At 43.1% G+C, this 16,427-nt stretch overlaps 1 protein-coding gene across 1 annotated transcript; it reads right to left on the reverse strand.

Moving 5' to 3' along the window:
- Window positions 1-12,755: 12,755 nt before the first annotated feature.
- On the reverse strand, window positions 12,756-14,060 carry LOC125377265. The gene has a single exon (XM_048390146.1). The coding sequence runs from the start codon at window positions 14,058-14,060 to the stop codon at window positions 12,756-12,758; it is 1,305 nt and encodes a 434-aa protein (XP_048246103.1).
- Between the last annotated feature and the right edge of the window lie 2,367 nt (window positions 14,061-16,427).

The following is a 16,427-nucleotide window of genomic DNA, read 5'->3' on the forward strand; positions in this document are numbered from 1 at the left end:
TATAATCTTCCCCGTTATCTGAATTGAAATTAATAGTTTTCATTTCTTGCTGTTTTTGATATTTTTGGAATGTAGGATCATAGTTAGTTGAGGAAGAATGTTTAGCCAAAGTTTCACCAAGTTTGTTTGCAATATCAGATTTATCAGTGAGTAGTACATCCCCATTTTGGAGATGGCGGATGCTGGATTTGGAACCCTTACCTTTAATTTTCTGAATCATGTTCCAAACTTTAGACACTGGAGTACGTGAATTGATTTTTGAAACATAAGTTTGCCACGATTGGCGTTTATTTTGCTTAAAAGTACGTCGTGCTTTAGCATTAACATTTTAAATTTATTCAAATTACGGACCATTGGATGGCGACGGAAATAATGTTCAGCCTTTTTCCGTGCCTTCCTAGCTTGCTTGCAGTCATTGTTAAACCATGGTTTACGGATGTGTGGATTTGCAGAGGACTTCGGAATACATTCATCAGCAATTTTGAGAAGCTCATCAGAGAAGAGTTGAATAGGATCAGGAGCGTTGATAAACAAATTAGGCGTTAATTTGTTGGAGGACAGTAATTCAAACAAAGGCCAGTTTGCTTTAGTAAAGTTCCATCGTGATGATGGCTGAATATCAGAAGGGTTAACCGTTTTCAGAATGGTTGGAAAGTGGTCACTTCCACAGAGGTCATCATGGACTGACCACTCAAATTCATTCAACAGATCAGAGTCTGTAATCGACAAATCGAGGGAAGAGTATGTACCTGTACCAGGATGTAAATATGTCCTGGAGTCATCATTATAAAGACATAAAGCATTGTTGGAAATAAAATCTTCTATACTCTTCCCTTTAGTGCTGGTATGATCACTACCCCATAATGGATTATGTCCATTCAAATCACCCATTATGATACAAGGTTTAGGCAGTTGGTCATATAGTGCTTGGAGATCAGTTTGCTGAATAGACGAAGATGGAGGGATATATAGAGAACACAAAGTAAAAACAATGTGTAAAGTTATTCGGACAGCAATGGCTTGGAGAGGAGTATCAAGAGGAACAGTACTGTGGATGATACCCTGCCTCACCAACACTGAAGAACCTCCAGTGGCCTTAGCCCCTTGGGGGGAAAAGAAATGATAAGAACTATACTGTCTGATGTCGGTGTGATCGGTGTTTTTCAAGTAGGTTTCTTGAAGACAAAGAGCTGATGGTCTAAAATCTTGTAGTAAAAGTTGTAGATCATTATAATTATGTCGAAGTCCTCTGCAATTCCATTGAATGATGTGACTTGAGCAGCTCATGGCGGCTCAACTGGGGATCTTGAGCGGGAGGTACGTCCACTCTCATGGACTGGTTGTGAGGGAGTGACGTCCATCTCCAGAGGCTCAAACGGATTATGAACCTCTACAGTGGTTGTCACAGGAGAAGGCACCTCCAAGTGTTGGAGTGTTTTGGCCTTTCTCCTCATTTGCTTTTTCGCTTTATTTGATAAATGGGCATTGCCCTGACGTGTTTCAGCTACAGCTACATTTGGTTCAGTAGGTGGGGTGTGAATGGTCTCAGTTTGGGTGGCAGATGATGATATCTGTGGGAGTTCCTTAGATATATGAATGGAGTCCTCAAGTGTAATGATATCATCTTTTAACCAGGAGATAGAAGTCTGGCAGTGTGTGGATACCGTAGTTACCTTGGGAAGTTGCACTGGGGAAGAGACAGCAGCTGAATAACTTTTAGTAGAAGGTGTTTGAGATGGAAGTAGTAACTTTTTAGCTTCAGTGTAGGATATGTTGTTAGTATGTTTGATTCTTAAAATTTTTGTTTCCCGATCAAAAGCAGGACAGGATTTTGATGAGGATAGGTGCTCCCCGTTGCAGTTGGCACACCTGATCTCATTTGTGCATTCTGAACTCTCGTGAGTTTCACTGCAACGGAAACACCTGGCCTTGTTAGTGCAAGTTTTGGCCCCGTGACCGAATTTTTGACACTTGTAACATCGGAGTGGATTTGGAACATAAACCTCCACTCCGATGTTAAAGTAACCAGCTTTTATGAACTTTGGAAGAGTTGTCACAGAAAAAGTAAAAAGGTAGGTTTGGGTATTGACAATGGTTCCATCTTGAGTTTTTCTCGTAAACCGCTTAACTGCGGTGACACCTTGATTTTTAAGTTCGTCTGCTATCTCTCCTTCTGTCATGTCTGACAGACAGCGAGCTCGATCACGAACGATGCCCCTACTTGAGTTCAGCGTCTTGTGCGCTGAGACAACAACCTGTGTGTTTACAAACTGCTGAAGATCAAGCAGATTGACAGATTGTTGTCTCCGTGCACATTCTACTAGGATGGATCCACCACGGAGACGTGTTACATTTTTAACCTCACCACAGGCACTTTGTATGCCCTTTGAGATCGCAAACGGGTTGAGTTTTAAAGGACTTTCATCAACAGTTGAAATCACTAAGAATCTTGGCCAAGATTCAGGAAATATTTGAGATAATTCTTCATCAGATGATGAAGAAAGGTGCCTTCTTTTGTTTGCTTTAGATGAACCAGTAGATGTATTGGTAGCCATGGTATAATAAGAATATTCAGCACCCCTGCTCCCTACCCGCCATCGAGTGTCAACGAGGACGATGTTGCAGTGGAAGCCAGCCTGCAACATCAGGGTTACAGGGATGTTATACTCCAGAAATAGAGACATGGATATCTGTTGTTAATAAAAGGAGAAATGTCAGGCTGGTTCGGCCCATGGCATTTTCCTATAAAAACACAGAATTCAGAGGTCTATATCACCAGATTGGCCCATGAGCCACCGCCTTCTGGCATAGGACTCTAGGCAAAATTTTAAATGTACATAATCAAGGTCAACAGATATCCTGTTCAAAAATGGTCTGAGATGACATTTGTAAATAATCAAGCATTCCATGCACAGGGCATGGCGTGACCAGCCGATTGATAGAATCGGGCCCATTCTACCACCCGTCTAGGTGAAGTAAGGGTCAAAGTGGTGTGTTGGGCAAAAGGAACACTTGTTCCTGGCTCCAATGCCCTCAACCACCAGAATCCCGTCCTCCACCGACACAGGGGCGCAACCCACGGCAAACAGGTTGCCCACTTTGGTCGCCTCTTACGACCAGCAATGGGGTGCTGTGGAAATATTCTACCCCGGTTCCACACGGGGGAAGAGCTATTAGCGTTACCCAGCACTCACCACGAGGAGGTTGCTCTTCACGAGTGCCCACAGACCTAATGATGCTTGTTGGTATATGCTCATGTTTGACACACTACATACACAGACCTAGTGAGGCTTGTTGGTATATGTTCATGTTTGACACCCCACATACACAGACCTAGTGACGCTTGTTGGTATATGTTGATGTTTGACACCTCACATACACAGACCTAGTGACACTTGTTGGTATATGTTCATGTTTGACACCAAACATACACAGACCTGGTGAAGCTTGTTGGTATATGTTCATGTTTGACACCCCACATACACAGACCTAGTGACGCTTGTTGGTATATGTTGATGTTTGACACCTCACATACACAGACCTAGTGACACTTGTTGGTATATGTTCATGTTTGACACCCAACATACACAGACCTGGTGATGCTTGTTGGTATATGTTCATGTTTGACACCCCACATACACAGACCTAGTGACACTTGTTGGTATATGTTCATGTTTGACACCCGACATACACAGACCTAGTGACACTTGTTGGCATATGCTCATGTTTGACACACTACATACACAGTCCTAGTGAAGCTTGTTGGTATATGTTCATGTTTGACACCCCACATACACAGACCTAGTGACACTTGTTGGTATATGTTCATGTTTGACACCCGACATACACAGACCTAGTGACACTTGTTGGTATATGTTCATGTTTGACACTCCACATACACAGACCTAGTGACACTTGTTGGTATATGTTCATGTTTGACACACTACATACACAGACCTAGTGACACTTGTTGGTATATGTTCATGTTTGACACCCGACATACACAGACCTAGTGACACTTGTTGGTATATGCTCATGTTTGACACACTACATACACAGACCTAGTGACACTTGTTGGCATATGTTCATGTTTGACACCCTACATACACAGACCTAGTGACACTTGTTGGCATATGCTCATGTTTGACACACTACATACACAGACCTAGTGAAGCTTGTTGGTATATGTTCATGTTTGACACCCCACATACACAGACCTGGTGACACTTGTTGGTATATGCTCATGTTTGACACACTACATACACAGACCTAGTGACGCTTGTTGGTATATGTTCATGTTTGACACACCACATACACAGACCTAGTGACACTTGTTGGTATATACTCATGTTTGACACACTACATACACAGACCTAGTGACGCTTGTTGGCATATGCTCATGTTTGACACCCGACATACACCGACCTAGTGACACTTGTTGGTATATGTTCATGTTTGACACCCTACATACACAGACTTAGTGACACTTGTTGGCATATGCTCATGTTTGACACACTACAAACACAGACCTAGTGACAATTGTTGGCATGTGTTCATGTTTGACACCCGACATACACAGACTTAGTGACGCTTGTTGGCATGTGTTCATGTTTGACACCCCACATACACAGACCTAGTGACGCTTGTTGGCATGTGTTCATGTTTGACACCCCGCATACACAGACTTAGTGACGCTTGTTGGCACGTGTTCATGTTTGACACCCCGCATACACAGAGTATTTAGAGAATTGACGGACTAATTTGGTAAAGGTATCACTAGAAAAGTAAAACGACTCTAAAAGCAAAATCACTTTGTATTTTATTATAAAATGTCCAGTTTTTTATGACCTCCCCAAATATGTGTATTGTTTTTTTTTATGACCCTCCCCTAGAGACTCATATTTTTGGTGACTCTGCCCTAATTCCTTCTGACCCATCCATCCCTATAATACATGATCGGTCCCTTAATATAAATGTTTCGGCGAAGGAAGGCGTAATATGTCTCAAAATATAGTTATTCTTCTTCTCACCGTGAGTCATTTACACTTCTTTGGGAGACATATTCCCTATGGTTTATTTGTTTGTATAATATGCTGTAATTTAGGGTAGAATAATCGTCAATATATCATATGGCTGTGCTCCCTTGTCAATCAGTCAATTGTGTCCCAACCCTTTGTCGGCAACATACGCGTGCTTGTGGGTTTCGCTAAAGTGGAAAACATCGGAGACCTGTGTCACTTCGGGCTTTCCTCCCACTTTACGTTGACACGCCGTGATATAACTCGAATACTGTTCCAAGCGGCGTTAAACCCAACTCACTCACTCACTCACTCACTGTCTGGCAATGATCCGTATCCGCTGTTCTCAAAACCCGCACTCGTTAAAAGAAATGCCACTGTGATATTTATATCTACTTGCTAATTTTGTGTAACTATATAAAATGTACACCTTCATGTAGAAATCAGATAGTTAGGAATTCCGTCTGCTTGTACGGATGAACGCAGGCAGGATGTTCCGCTCGAAGGAAACGCTCGGAGGTTGAGCTGGAAGTCCGCTCACCTCATGTATGTCTGGACCGCCTCCTTGGTCTAGTGGTAGAGCGTCCGCCCGGAGAGCGGAAAGTCCGGGGTTCGTTCCCTGGCCGCGTCATACCAAAAGATGGTACTCGTATTACCCTGTCTGGCGCTCGGCATTAAGGGGCTAAAACAAGGACTGGTCGGCTCGGAGTCAGTATACTGTGTCTGAGTGGGGCATTCATGTTAAACTGCGGCATGGTATCTCAGTGTGGTGGCACTATAAATCGGCATCATTCTGGACTAGTACAAGCAGCCACACACACGTACAAGCACGTCGCTACATAAGGGCAATAATCTCGGACGCTACGTTAAACTCAATTTCACCTCACCTGAGCTGGAAACTCCGCTCATCGTTGTTTGCGTGATGTCGAAAGGCCTGGTATTCCGATTACAAGCGCTATAAAACCGGCATCACTCCGGACTGGTACAAGCAGCCACACACACGCACGCACGCACGCACGTGTTCATGTTTGACACCCCGCATACACAGACCTAGTGACGCTTGTTGGCATGTGTTCATGTTTGACACCCCACATACACAGACCTAGTGACACTTGTTGGCATGTGTTCATGTTTGACACCCCCCACACACAGACCTAGTGACGCTTGTTGGCATGTGTTCATGTTTGACACGAGAGCCAATTCCCTTGAAACAGCAAGATGTCATTCTGTTGACGTTTCACATTTGACAAAGATAGTATCAATGAATACGGAAAAAACTTTCCAACTGCTTCTGTGCGTCACCGCCTCAGGTAGTCAAGGGATTTTACAACCGCTTCCCGGAATATACATCGGACGTCAGGAGTGAGTTACAATTTAACGTCACATCGGCAATATTTCAGCCATATCGTGACGAGAACATTAATAATACTTAGATTTAGAAGAATAAAAACCTGTCATTGACGGACAGTAAATGACTATTATTTCATAATTTTTATTTTCATAATTTTGCATAATGCTTAAAAGCTAGTATATATTCTGTTAGAGCAGGTTACCTACAACAATGTTTATATTTTTAGCAATAAGATAAACCTTTGACCAGAAAAAACAAATCAGGTAATATATATATCCTTGTTCAGGGCTCTATATTTCCTATTATTCCCGTCATCATGTATTGACGATGTGCAAGCGATTGATAAATACCAGTTTAGGACCCAACGAAATTATGAAGAGCCGTGTACCACGCATTGTAAATGTCAGCTCGCGACGGAGCTTGGTGCACGTGCAACAGCGGCAGAGAACGTATTCCTCGTGCATCACGCAAGGGCGACTCACGCAGTATAAATACAGTCTACAAAGAGTTCTGGTTTATTTTTCGAATATTTTCCACAACAGAATATTTTGTCAAAGTGTAAAAGAAGGGATGAGTTTTAAAGTAGGGGAATATCCTCCTAACCCTCGGCTGCGGGACCTCTGCTCCATTATTTTAACGAATGGAGAGTTACTCGGACATTCCTTGTTGAGAACAATTAAAAGAATAACCTATGATTCAACAATACAATATAAACATGGGATATAGATCACCAGCAACCAAAGTTAGGCCACCACACTAGGGACCGTGGGGACTTCTGCTACCTACAGGATTTACACCATCGCTTCAGCCGCTGGCGATTGTAATCAGTTTTAGCCACGAATAAAAATTTACAAATATTCTACGATTAAAAATTACGGTAGGAATAACAAACTGTGAATGATTTGGTCTTATGATACCCTCTCATGAGGACAAAAATTATACGCTACTTCAACCCCCTTCGGGGGCACAGCCACAAACAATCTAGGTTAATAATTATACACTACCATTTCGTAAAAAGTAACTATGTACAACAAAATTTATCAATTAATTCTATTTTTTTCAAAACACTTATGAACTTAAGCCCCATTCACATGGACACTTTTACTTACGTGAGTATATATACTTACATAAGTAAATTTACTTATGGTGGCATGTGAACGCATTTGCTTACGTGAGTAAATATACTCCAGGAGTAAAGACACATGAGTAAAAGTATATGTGCTACACCTGATGAGGTCTAGTAAAAGTATATTTACTCAAAAGTATAAATGCCCCTGGAGTATTTCTGGTCATGTGAACAGAATCTGTATTTGCTTACGTAAGCATATTAAATCCTTGTGATCGAGCTCCAATGGTTCCCTCACATACATTTCCTGTGCAGGAAAATACGGCTGTAGTTCCTTGCAAAGAACATAAAATGTTTCGCGTGTCATGCGAAAGTTATCTATCCACAGTTTATCATCAAATGATCGTTTGACGACATTGTTCCACCAGTGTTGAGAGCGTTCTCTCTTCCACAGTTCTCTTTCCTGGCATAATCCTAAGACTAATCCCATACTAAGAAAGTATGGAAAGTCTCCCTTTCGCCTCTTTCGACTATCTTCCACAGCGGCATGGCCTCAAATGATGAAAGTCCACAATTTATTTATAAAATGATGTTTACTTCTGCCTGCATAAACTTCATGTGAACGCAATGTCAATATACTTTTGCTTACATGAGTAAATATACCCCATGAGTAAATTTGCTTACATGAGTAAATTTGTCCATGTGAATGGGGCTTTAGATTAAAAAAATCCTTTATGGATACAACTTTGAAATATTGATCTCTTGTGATGGAGAAATCAACAGTCAAGCAGGACATCGGACGTCAGGATATTAACAGCTGAATGCAAACATTAACACAAACATGTTGAAATCTTTGTACTGGAATAAAACATAGAAGGTATTTCGTGGTTGTATGTGTGAGTGTGAGTGAGAGTGAGAGAGAGAGAGAGAGAGAGAGAGTGTGTGTGTGTGTGAGAGAGAGAGAGAGTGTGAGGGTGAGGATTTTGATATTTGGACCCCTCCCTTTTAAAGAATGCTAGGGACAGCCTCTATGGCTTAGTGGTTGAGCGTCCGCCCTGAAATTCCCTCTGCTTGTACGGATGACCGCGAGCAGGATGTTCCGCTCGAAGGAAACGCTCGGAGGTTGAGCTGGAAGTCCGCTCACCGCCCACCAAGTCCAGTGGTAGTGCGTCCGCCCGGAGAGCGGAAGGTCCGGGGTTCGTTCCCTGGCCGCGTCATACCAAAAGACGTTAAAAGATTGTACTCGTTGTTACCCTGTCTGGCGCTCGGCATTAAGGGGCTAAAACAAGGACTGGTCGGCTCGGAGTCAGTATACTGTGTCTGAGTGGGGCATTCATGTTAAACTGCGGCATGGTATCTCAGTGTGGTGGCACTATAAATCGGCATCATTCTGGACTAGTACAAGCAGCCACACACACGTACAAGCACGTCGCTATATAAGTGCAATAATCTCGGACGCTACGTTAAACCCAATTTCACCTCACCTGAGCTGGAAACTCCGCTCATCGTTGTTTGCGTGATGTCGAAAGGCCTGGTATTCCGATTACAAGCGCTATAAAATCGGCATCAGTCCGGACTGGTACAAGCAGCCACACACGCTCGCACGCACGCTCGCTCGCTCGCGCGCACGCACGCACGCACGCACGCACGCACGCACGCACGCGCGCGCGCACACGCGCACACGCACACACGCACACACGCACACACGCACACACGCACACACACACACACACACACACACGTTTGATTTGGACGAATATACATGTACATATTCTCAATGTCATGTGTAAGCTGTGTTGTGTAAAACCCTTACCATATCAACCGAGGGGAAATGTACCGCGAGTCAAATTGTGACAATTGAAGACTGAGTAAAAAGTCAACAAGGTCAATATCCAGTACCAAAAAAATGTATACACCCATGTTTCATGATGGCTAAAAAAACCCGACAAGGTGATTATTCGATGGTGATGGATTTGTGTTTTTGACCTTTAGATTGCAGGGGCGGTCGGGTAGCCTAGTGGTTAAAGCGTTCGCTCGTCACGCCGAAGAACCGGGTGCTCTCACTCACTCACTCAGTGTTTTCAACCTCCTATCGCTTAAAAACTTCATTTCCTCAAATCATATTTTCAAATGTATGCTTTCATTTGCCCGGTAGTTTATATTATTTTTATATATTTCAGTATACGGTAAACTACGTTGGTAACAAACACGCTTATTACGAACTGACGGATATAACGAACTGTTTTTGGCCCCGTCCATTTGCTGTAATTATGCTGTATATGTGCTTATAACGAACAACGGTTATTACGAACTAAATTAAGTGATTCCTTCAGTTCGTTTACTGTATTTGTACTGTTAAATAATACACCTTCTGTTGTTACTTTTCTAATCGATCGTTTTTTTGTATTTAACAATGATAGAGGGAGTTTGGTTTAACGCCACTGTCAACAGTACTAGTGTTTCACTCATACCACAGCGTGTCACCTTGAAGGTCAGAAAGATGTGAAGAGAGTCTAAAGGCATTTCCCTCTACGATGAATGCCGCTAACGGATATAGTGCCGGTGTCGACAAACCAACAAACATCATCATAGTGATCAGTGAGTGAGTATGGTTTTACGCCGCTTTTAGCAATATTCCAGCAATATCACGGCGGAGGACACCAGAAATGGGCTTCACACATTGTACCCATGTCGGGAATCGAACCCGGGTCTTCGGCGTGACGAGCTAGCGCTTTAACCACTAGGCTATCCGACCGCCCGCAGGTAGAGACCTACGTGAAGTTATACATATAAATTCGAAGACACAGTCCGTCATTAACGAGATTTCAGATGAAATAACCTAACTACCCGGTCACAGAAAACAGTAAACTACGGTTATAACGAACTCGAAGGGACCACTAATTTTAGTTCGTTATAACCGTAGTTCGTTATAAGCATAAATACAGCATAACTACAGTAAATAGTCGAGGACAAAAAAGTAAGTTCGTTATATCGGTCAGTTCGTTATAAGCGTGTTCGTTATAAACGTAGTTTACTGTATCACGAAATATTATAAGTATCTGCATGTGTGCTTATACTTATAAAATGAAAACAGTACAGTAGCTATAACAATTGCAAAGCGCGCTTTTCATGAAAGCGTTTACAGGAAGCAGTTTGTACATCTCGAAGGTGAGTAGCGCTTCAAATACAACGTATGCGCGTTTTTTTCTTTATTTTCGTGCTGGAAATGTGCGTATAAGCGTGTTCGTTATAATCATGTTCGTTATAAACGTAGTTTACTGTACACCCATTGTCTTTGGTGGCTAAATATGAAACAGATACGAAATGGTTATTCGATGGTGATGTATTTGATACAGGTATCATAGTTGTATTTTGTACCTTAAGTTTGCAAAGTGTTCAGCGACTGTTTTCACTTCTTTTCCAGCAAGTTTGATTATCAAGTGTACGCTTCCTATTTTCCGGCAGTTTATATCAAATATATTTTTGTGTCTTTTCAACGCCGAATGTTAATCCAGTGATTGATATTATGAGTAACCATCCACACCATCGGGGTGCAATAACAATCAACCAAGTTACCGTACCTGATTAGCCTTTTAGAAGCCTCTGACAACGAGGGACCTGCTCCGCGGTCGAATGGTAGAGCGTCCGCCCGGAGAGCGGAAGGTCCGGGGTTCAAACCCCAGCCGCGTCATACCAAAAGACGTTAAAAAATGGTACTTGTTGTTACCCTGTCTCACGCTCGGAATTAAGGGGCTGGTCGGCTTGGAGTCAGTATACTATGTCTGAGTGGGGTATTCATGTTAAACTGCGGCATGGTATCTCAGTGTGCTAGCACTATAAATCGGCATCAGTTCGGACTAGTACAAGCAGACACACACACACATACACGTGCATGCACGTCGCTATACAGGTTCTACTACACCAAATCAGCACCAGTTTGGAGAGTGCGGTTTTCGTAGGGAGCCTTCAGTGCAGATCGAGAGATATCTGCAGGCTGTGATTGGAGGATATTCTGTAAGATTTTTATGTCTTTCAAATGTACATCCATCCAGTTATTAAAACTGACCATGTTTTTCTATATTTAGTACTGTCTTTTTCAACATGATGACTTATGCTGAATGTGACCACAGCTATTTTCAAGTAGGTGACATTTGGTGCGAAACTGGGGGTGGTGTGTTTAGCTTCCGGTACTCGGAAAAGGAGCTGGCTAAGCTAGTCATTTTTATTTTTTTTATTGCTGCTCTAAGGCCAAACTGTGCACACACGTACAGGTAATAGCTGTTGAATGCTTAGTTATTTAAAAAAAAATCATAACGTTACTATAGAAGTCTATGGGAAAACATTTGGTTGTGTGTAACCTATAAGTGCAATAATCTTGGACGCCACGTTAAACCCCATTTCACCTCACCTCTAACAGCGAGGCTGCCATGATTGAGGAAGTAAGACCTCGGCAGTCGGGTATCGGCAATATAGGACTGTGGAGCGAAGATTTTTATGTCCATAAAATGTACGTCCATCTAGTAATTAAAACTGACCATGTTTTTCTATATTTAGTACTGTCTTTTTCAACATGATGACATGCTGAATGTGACCACAGCTATTTTCAAGTAGGTGACATTTGGTGAGAAACTTGAGGTAGTGTGTTCAGCTTCCTGTACTCGGAAAAGGAGCTGGCTAAGCTAGTCATTTTTTTGTCGTTATTGCAACTCTAAGGCCAAACTGTGCACACACGTACAGGTAATAGCTGTTGAATGCTTAATTATTCAAACAAAATATAACGTTACGATAGAAGTCTATGGGAAATTGATTGATTGATTGTTAGAAAGTTTTATAGGTGTTCGGGCAACTAGGCCCATGTACACCTTGCCCATAATAAAGGTTTGCTAAGTACCTAGATAGTTCATAGACTAGTGAAACTGCCACACGCTTTAAAAGCACCACACACTACTTTAAGATTGGCTGACATATTCAACAGAGACCCATGGTCATCAGAGATAGCAATAGCGTTATTAGAGACATTAAAAATGGAGACTGATTTTTTATCCTTCAAATGAAGAATGACTTCATTCCCTTGTAAATGGGATGGTTGAACCTTATTTCACGAAACGACAGTGAGTGAGTGAGTTTAGCACTACCACCTGTAAAACCAAACTGACGATCTTTACGTAGGCAGACATAACCTTCCCAACATAATCGCTGGTTAGGAGTTAAGAATGTCTCCTGAAGACAAAACATCTGGGTCAAAACTTAATACAAACTTTAAATCCTCGACCGTTAGCACTGAGTGATCTAGCATCAAGAGATCCATAAGAAGGATGGATTAAGACTTCCATTGTTGACCCTTAACCATGCTCGTCAGATCATCAGGGGACAATCTTAACCCCAAGAGGGACTGGGCAGCTGACGCTATCGTCTGAAGACCATCAGACTTGAATGCACGATTAGTGCCAAGATTAGCAACTATACAAATAACAAAGTTGAGAAAGTCAACAGGAGAGACATTGTTAAATAGAGGTTTGCAAGATGATTCAGGCATGATGTCAACAACAGGATCAGTCTGACATTCAACTTCAAGAGTCTCAGTCTGAGTACTAGCAGTCACCATGACAGGAGAAGACACAACATCAGAAATTGTAACAACCTGAGACAGTGGTTTAGCTGCAGGAGGTGGCTTAGGGACTGCTGGAACCTGAGCGACATCAAAATCTCCACGCACCTGTCGAACAGCCTGAGAATAAGACAACTTACCCTCCACTCGGACTTTCTGAATCTGGACAGCTTCCTGGTATTTAATACAACCTTTATATGCCGCAGAGTGTGCACCACCACAGTTCTTACATTTAAGGGAACTTTCATTGCACTCCTCGTATTTGTGCTTCCCTCCACATTTAGCGCACACATGATGAGTGCTTCTACACTTAGCAGAGACATGCCCAAAGGACTGACACTTGAAGCATCGAAGAGCAGGAGGAACATATATCCGGATTGGAAATCTCTGGAAGAAAATGACAACATGATCCGGTAAAGACTGGCCAGTAAATGTAAGAAGAACAGATTTGGTGGGAACTTTATCAGGCCCACGAGTCAGACGCACAGCAGAGCACATTAGAGGTAACACAGGTTTCAACTCGTCCTCAATGTCATTCATCTCAATATCCAGATCAATACCATAGATGACTCCACGTGTTCTCATTAAGGATTCAGGCTCATGAGGGGTGACAAAATGTTCATCAAGTTCTGTGACTTGCAAAAGTGTTTTGGCAGCCTCAACGGTTTTTGCATTGACACTAACATCTCCCCTGGCCATCCGCTTAACACTGACTATTTCTGTAGTGATCTTAGCCAAGGCTCTAGCCAAAGCACGCTGTGTCATAAGTTGACAGAGGGTCGGTGAACCATCAGCATATTCACCTACATCGGCTTTGAAGATAACAGTGGTTGATTTGACCCGAGGTGGCTCATCAAAGACAAAAGTAAGATCAGACCTTGGAGTAGGAGGAACAGTATTTGGTTGCTTGGCAACACAGGCTTTTTTAGAAGTACCATCTGGAATACGGCCGATTCGCTTCCTCCCTGAAGCAACGACTTTAAATCCTTCCTCACATTCCATTCTGTTGTCAGCCATTGTCGAGGACAATCCCCAACAACTGACTGTAACAATCAGCAAACACCAAATAGAAATTAAAAGTTTGAATGCACTCCAACACAAGAGAAATCAAAAGCCAAAGAACAAAAGAGGAAGTATCATAAACAGTCAAGTGCGCTGTATAACACTAGACAAGTTGCTGAGAAGCAAAAGACGTCCGAACTCGACGGCAGTCAAGACCGAACCCCGGGGCCTATAGATCGCGCTTCACGTGCACTCGTGTTAGTGTTAAATAAAGAATCTGTTCTCCAAAACGCACCCGATGCATAACGATCGCATCGCCTGAACGCACCAACGTATGGCTGTGACTGCACGTGAAATGTGTGGGTTGTGAGGAAATATAAGGCGGTAGCGCGCATGAGAGAGAGCGAGCGCGAGAGCGCGCGCGCAGGTGGCACAGTCGTGGCGCAGTCGTGGCGCCGCAATTCGTTGTGCAGAGTTTCGTCCCTTTGGCACGCCAGGAACCTATGATTGTGGGTTCGAATCCCGGTTCGCCCCGATTATGTTTCCACTGTTGTCAGCACCATACCCATGCTCGTGGGTTTCACCGAAGTGGTAAACGTCCAAGACCTGCATCACTTCGGGCTTTCCTCCCACCTTTAGCTTACACGCCGCGATATAACTGGAATACTGCTAAAAGCGGCGTTAAACCCCTCACCCACTCACTGGATATTTTTACATAAATTACATAAGTAATTAAAGTTTTAAGGTGTATTGGTGCCACCAGCTGTTGGAAGGTGTTTGACAGGTTGTGTCATTTCCAAACTAATTGGACCCGTGAAGATCCAGGGTAGAAAAGGTCTTGAGCAACCCATGCTTGCCGTAAAAGGCGACTATGCTTGTCGTAAAAGGCGACTAACGGGATCGGGTGGTCAGGCTCGCTGACTTGGTTGATACATGTCATCGATCCCGACTGCGCGGATCGATGCTCATGACGTCAATCACTGGATTGTCTGGTCCAGACTCGATTATTTACAGACCGCCGTCATATAGCTGGAACATTGCTGAGTGCGGCGTTAAACAACAAACAAACAAACAGACAAAATCCAAACTAATTGAAGAATATTTTATGTCCGCCTCTGCCAATGAACGCATCCTTCCAACTGTTGCTGTCCAGAGGACATTCAAACTGGTCAAAGTCAATATGGACGTTTCATATCCAAATAAATATTGGACGGTATATTCGAAGTATGTTTGAATGAATCATCCTTTAGATTTAAACAATGTACGTTCATAAAAATTACTTTTTATGTTGCATCGTGTGTAAAATGTTTTGCCCAATGCATGGATACCTATGTACCATGATTTGTGAAAAAAAACCAAACACTTATTACATGGATTTCCTATTCTTATTGTACAAAATGCACCAGCAGTCCAGTGATTGACATCATGGACATCGATCTTCCGGGATACGCAACTGGGATACGATGACATGCAACAACCCAATCAGCGAGTCCGACCACCCGATCCCGTTTGATAACATGCGGGCTGTTTAATGATAATGCTATCCATGTTAGCTACATTACAGCATATACACTCCATTTTGTCCATGTGAACAATCGACTTGCCCTTGCATGTGTTTGTGACAGGTGCCACCGATTGACCAGAACCAGCCGGTAATGGTACCTTTGCATCTGAGGTTCAGAAGAGTCTCAGGATTCAGCTGGACGGCTCCGATGGACCTGCATTAACGTCTTCAGATTTTGGGTGGAAGGTAAGGGTATTTGGTGGCATCACAACTCATGGCATAGGAGACCGCCTCCGTGGTCTTGTGGTAGAGCGTCCGCCCGGAGAGCGGAAGGTCCAGGGTTCGATCCCGGGCCGCGTCATACAAAAAGACGTTAAAAGATTGTACTTGTTGTTACCCTGTCTGGCGCTCGGCATTAAGGGGCTAAAACAAGGACTGGTCGGCTCGGAGTCAGTATACTGTGTCTGAGTGGGGTATTCATGTTAAACTGCGGCATGGTATCTCAGTGAGCTAGCACTATAAATCGGCATCAGTCCGGACTAGTACAAGCAGCCACACACACACATACACGTGCATGCACGTCGCTATATAAGTGCAATAATCTTGGACGCGACGTTAAACCCAATTTCACCTCACCTCACCTCACATGGCATAGGATGACAAGTCGTCATTGTTAATGGCAGTTGGATGGCGTTTGCTCCCGGGACCACATCGTTCCAAATCATGCTCTACCCTTTGTGCAAATGCATGGACGTAACGTCACGTTGCAGCAGGGTCATGCCCGCCCACACGTTTTGAGTGACATTTGTTTTCATTTTTGACAAACGGTTCTGACATCGGACGATAGATATGTTACTTTACCTAAAAGTTGAAAGTAC

The sequence above is a fragment of the Haliotis rufescens genome, unplaced genomic scaffold, assembly GCF_023055435.1.
Source record: "Haliotis rufescens isolate VD_foot unplaced genomic scaffold, xgHalRufe1.0.p SCAF_84, whole genome shotgun sequence".
In the NCBI taxonomy this organism is placed as follows: domain Eukaryota; kingdom Metazoa; phylum Mollusca; class Gastropoda; order Lepetellida; family Haliotidae; genus Haliotis; species Haliotis rufescens.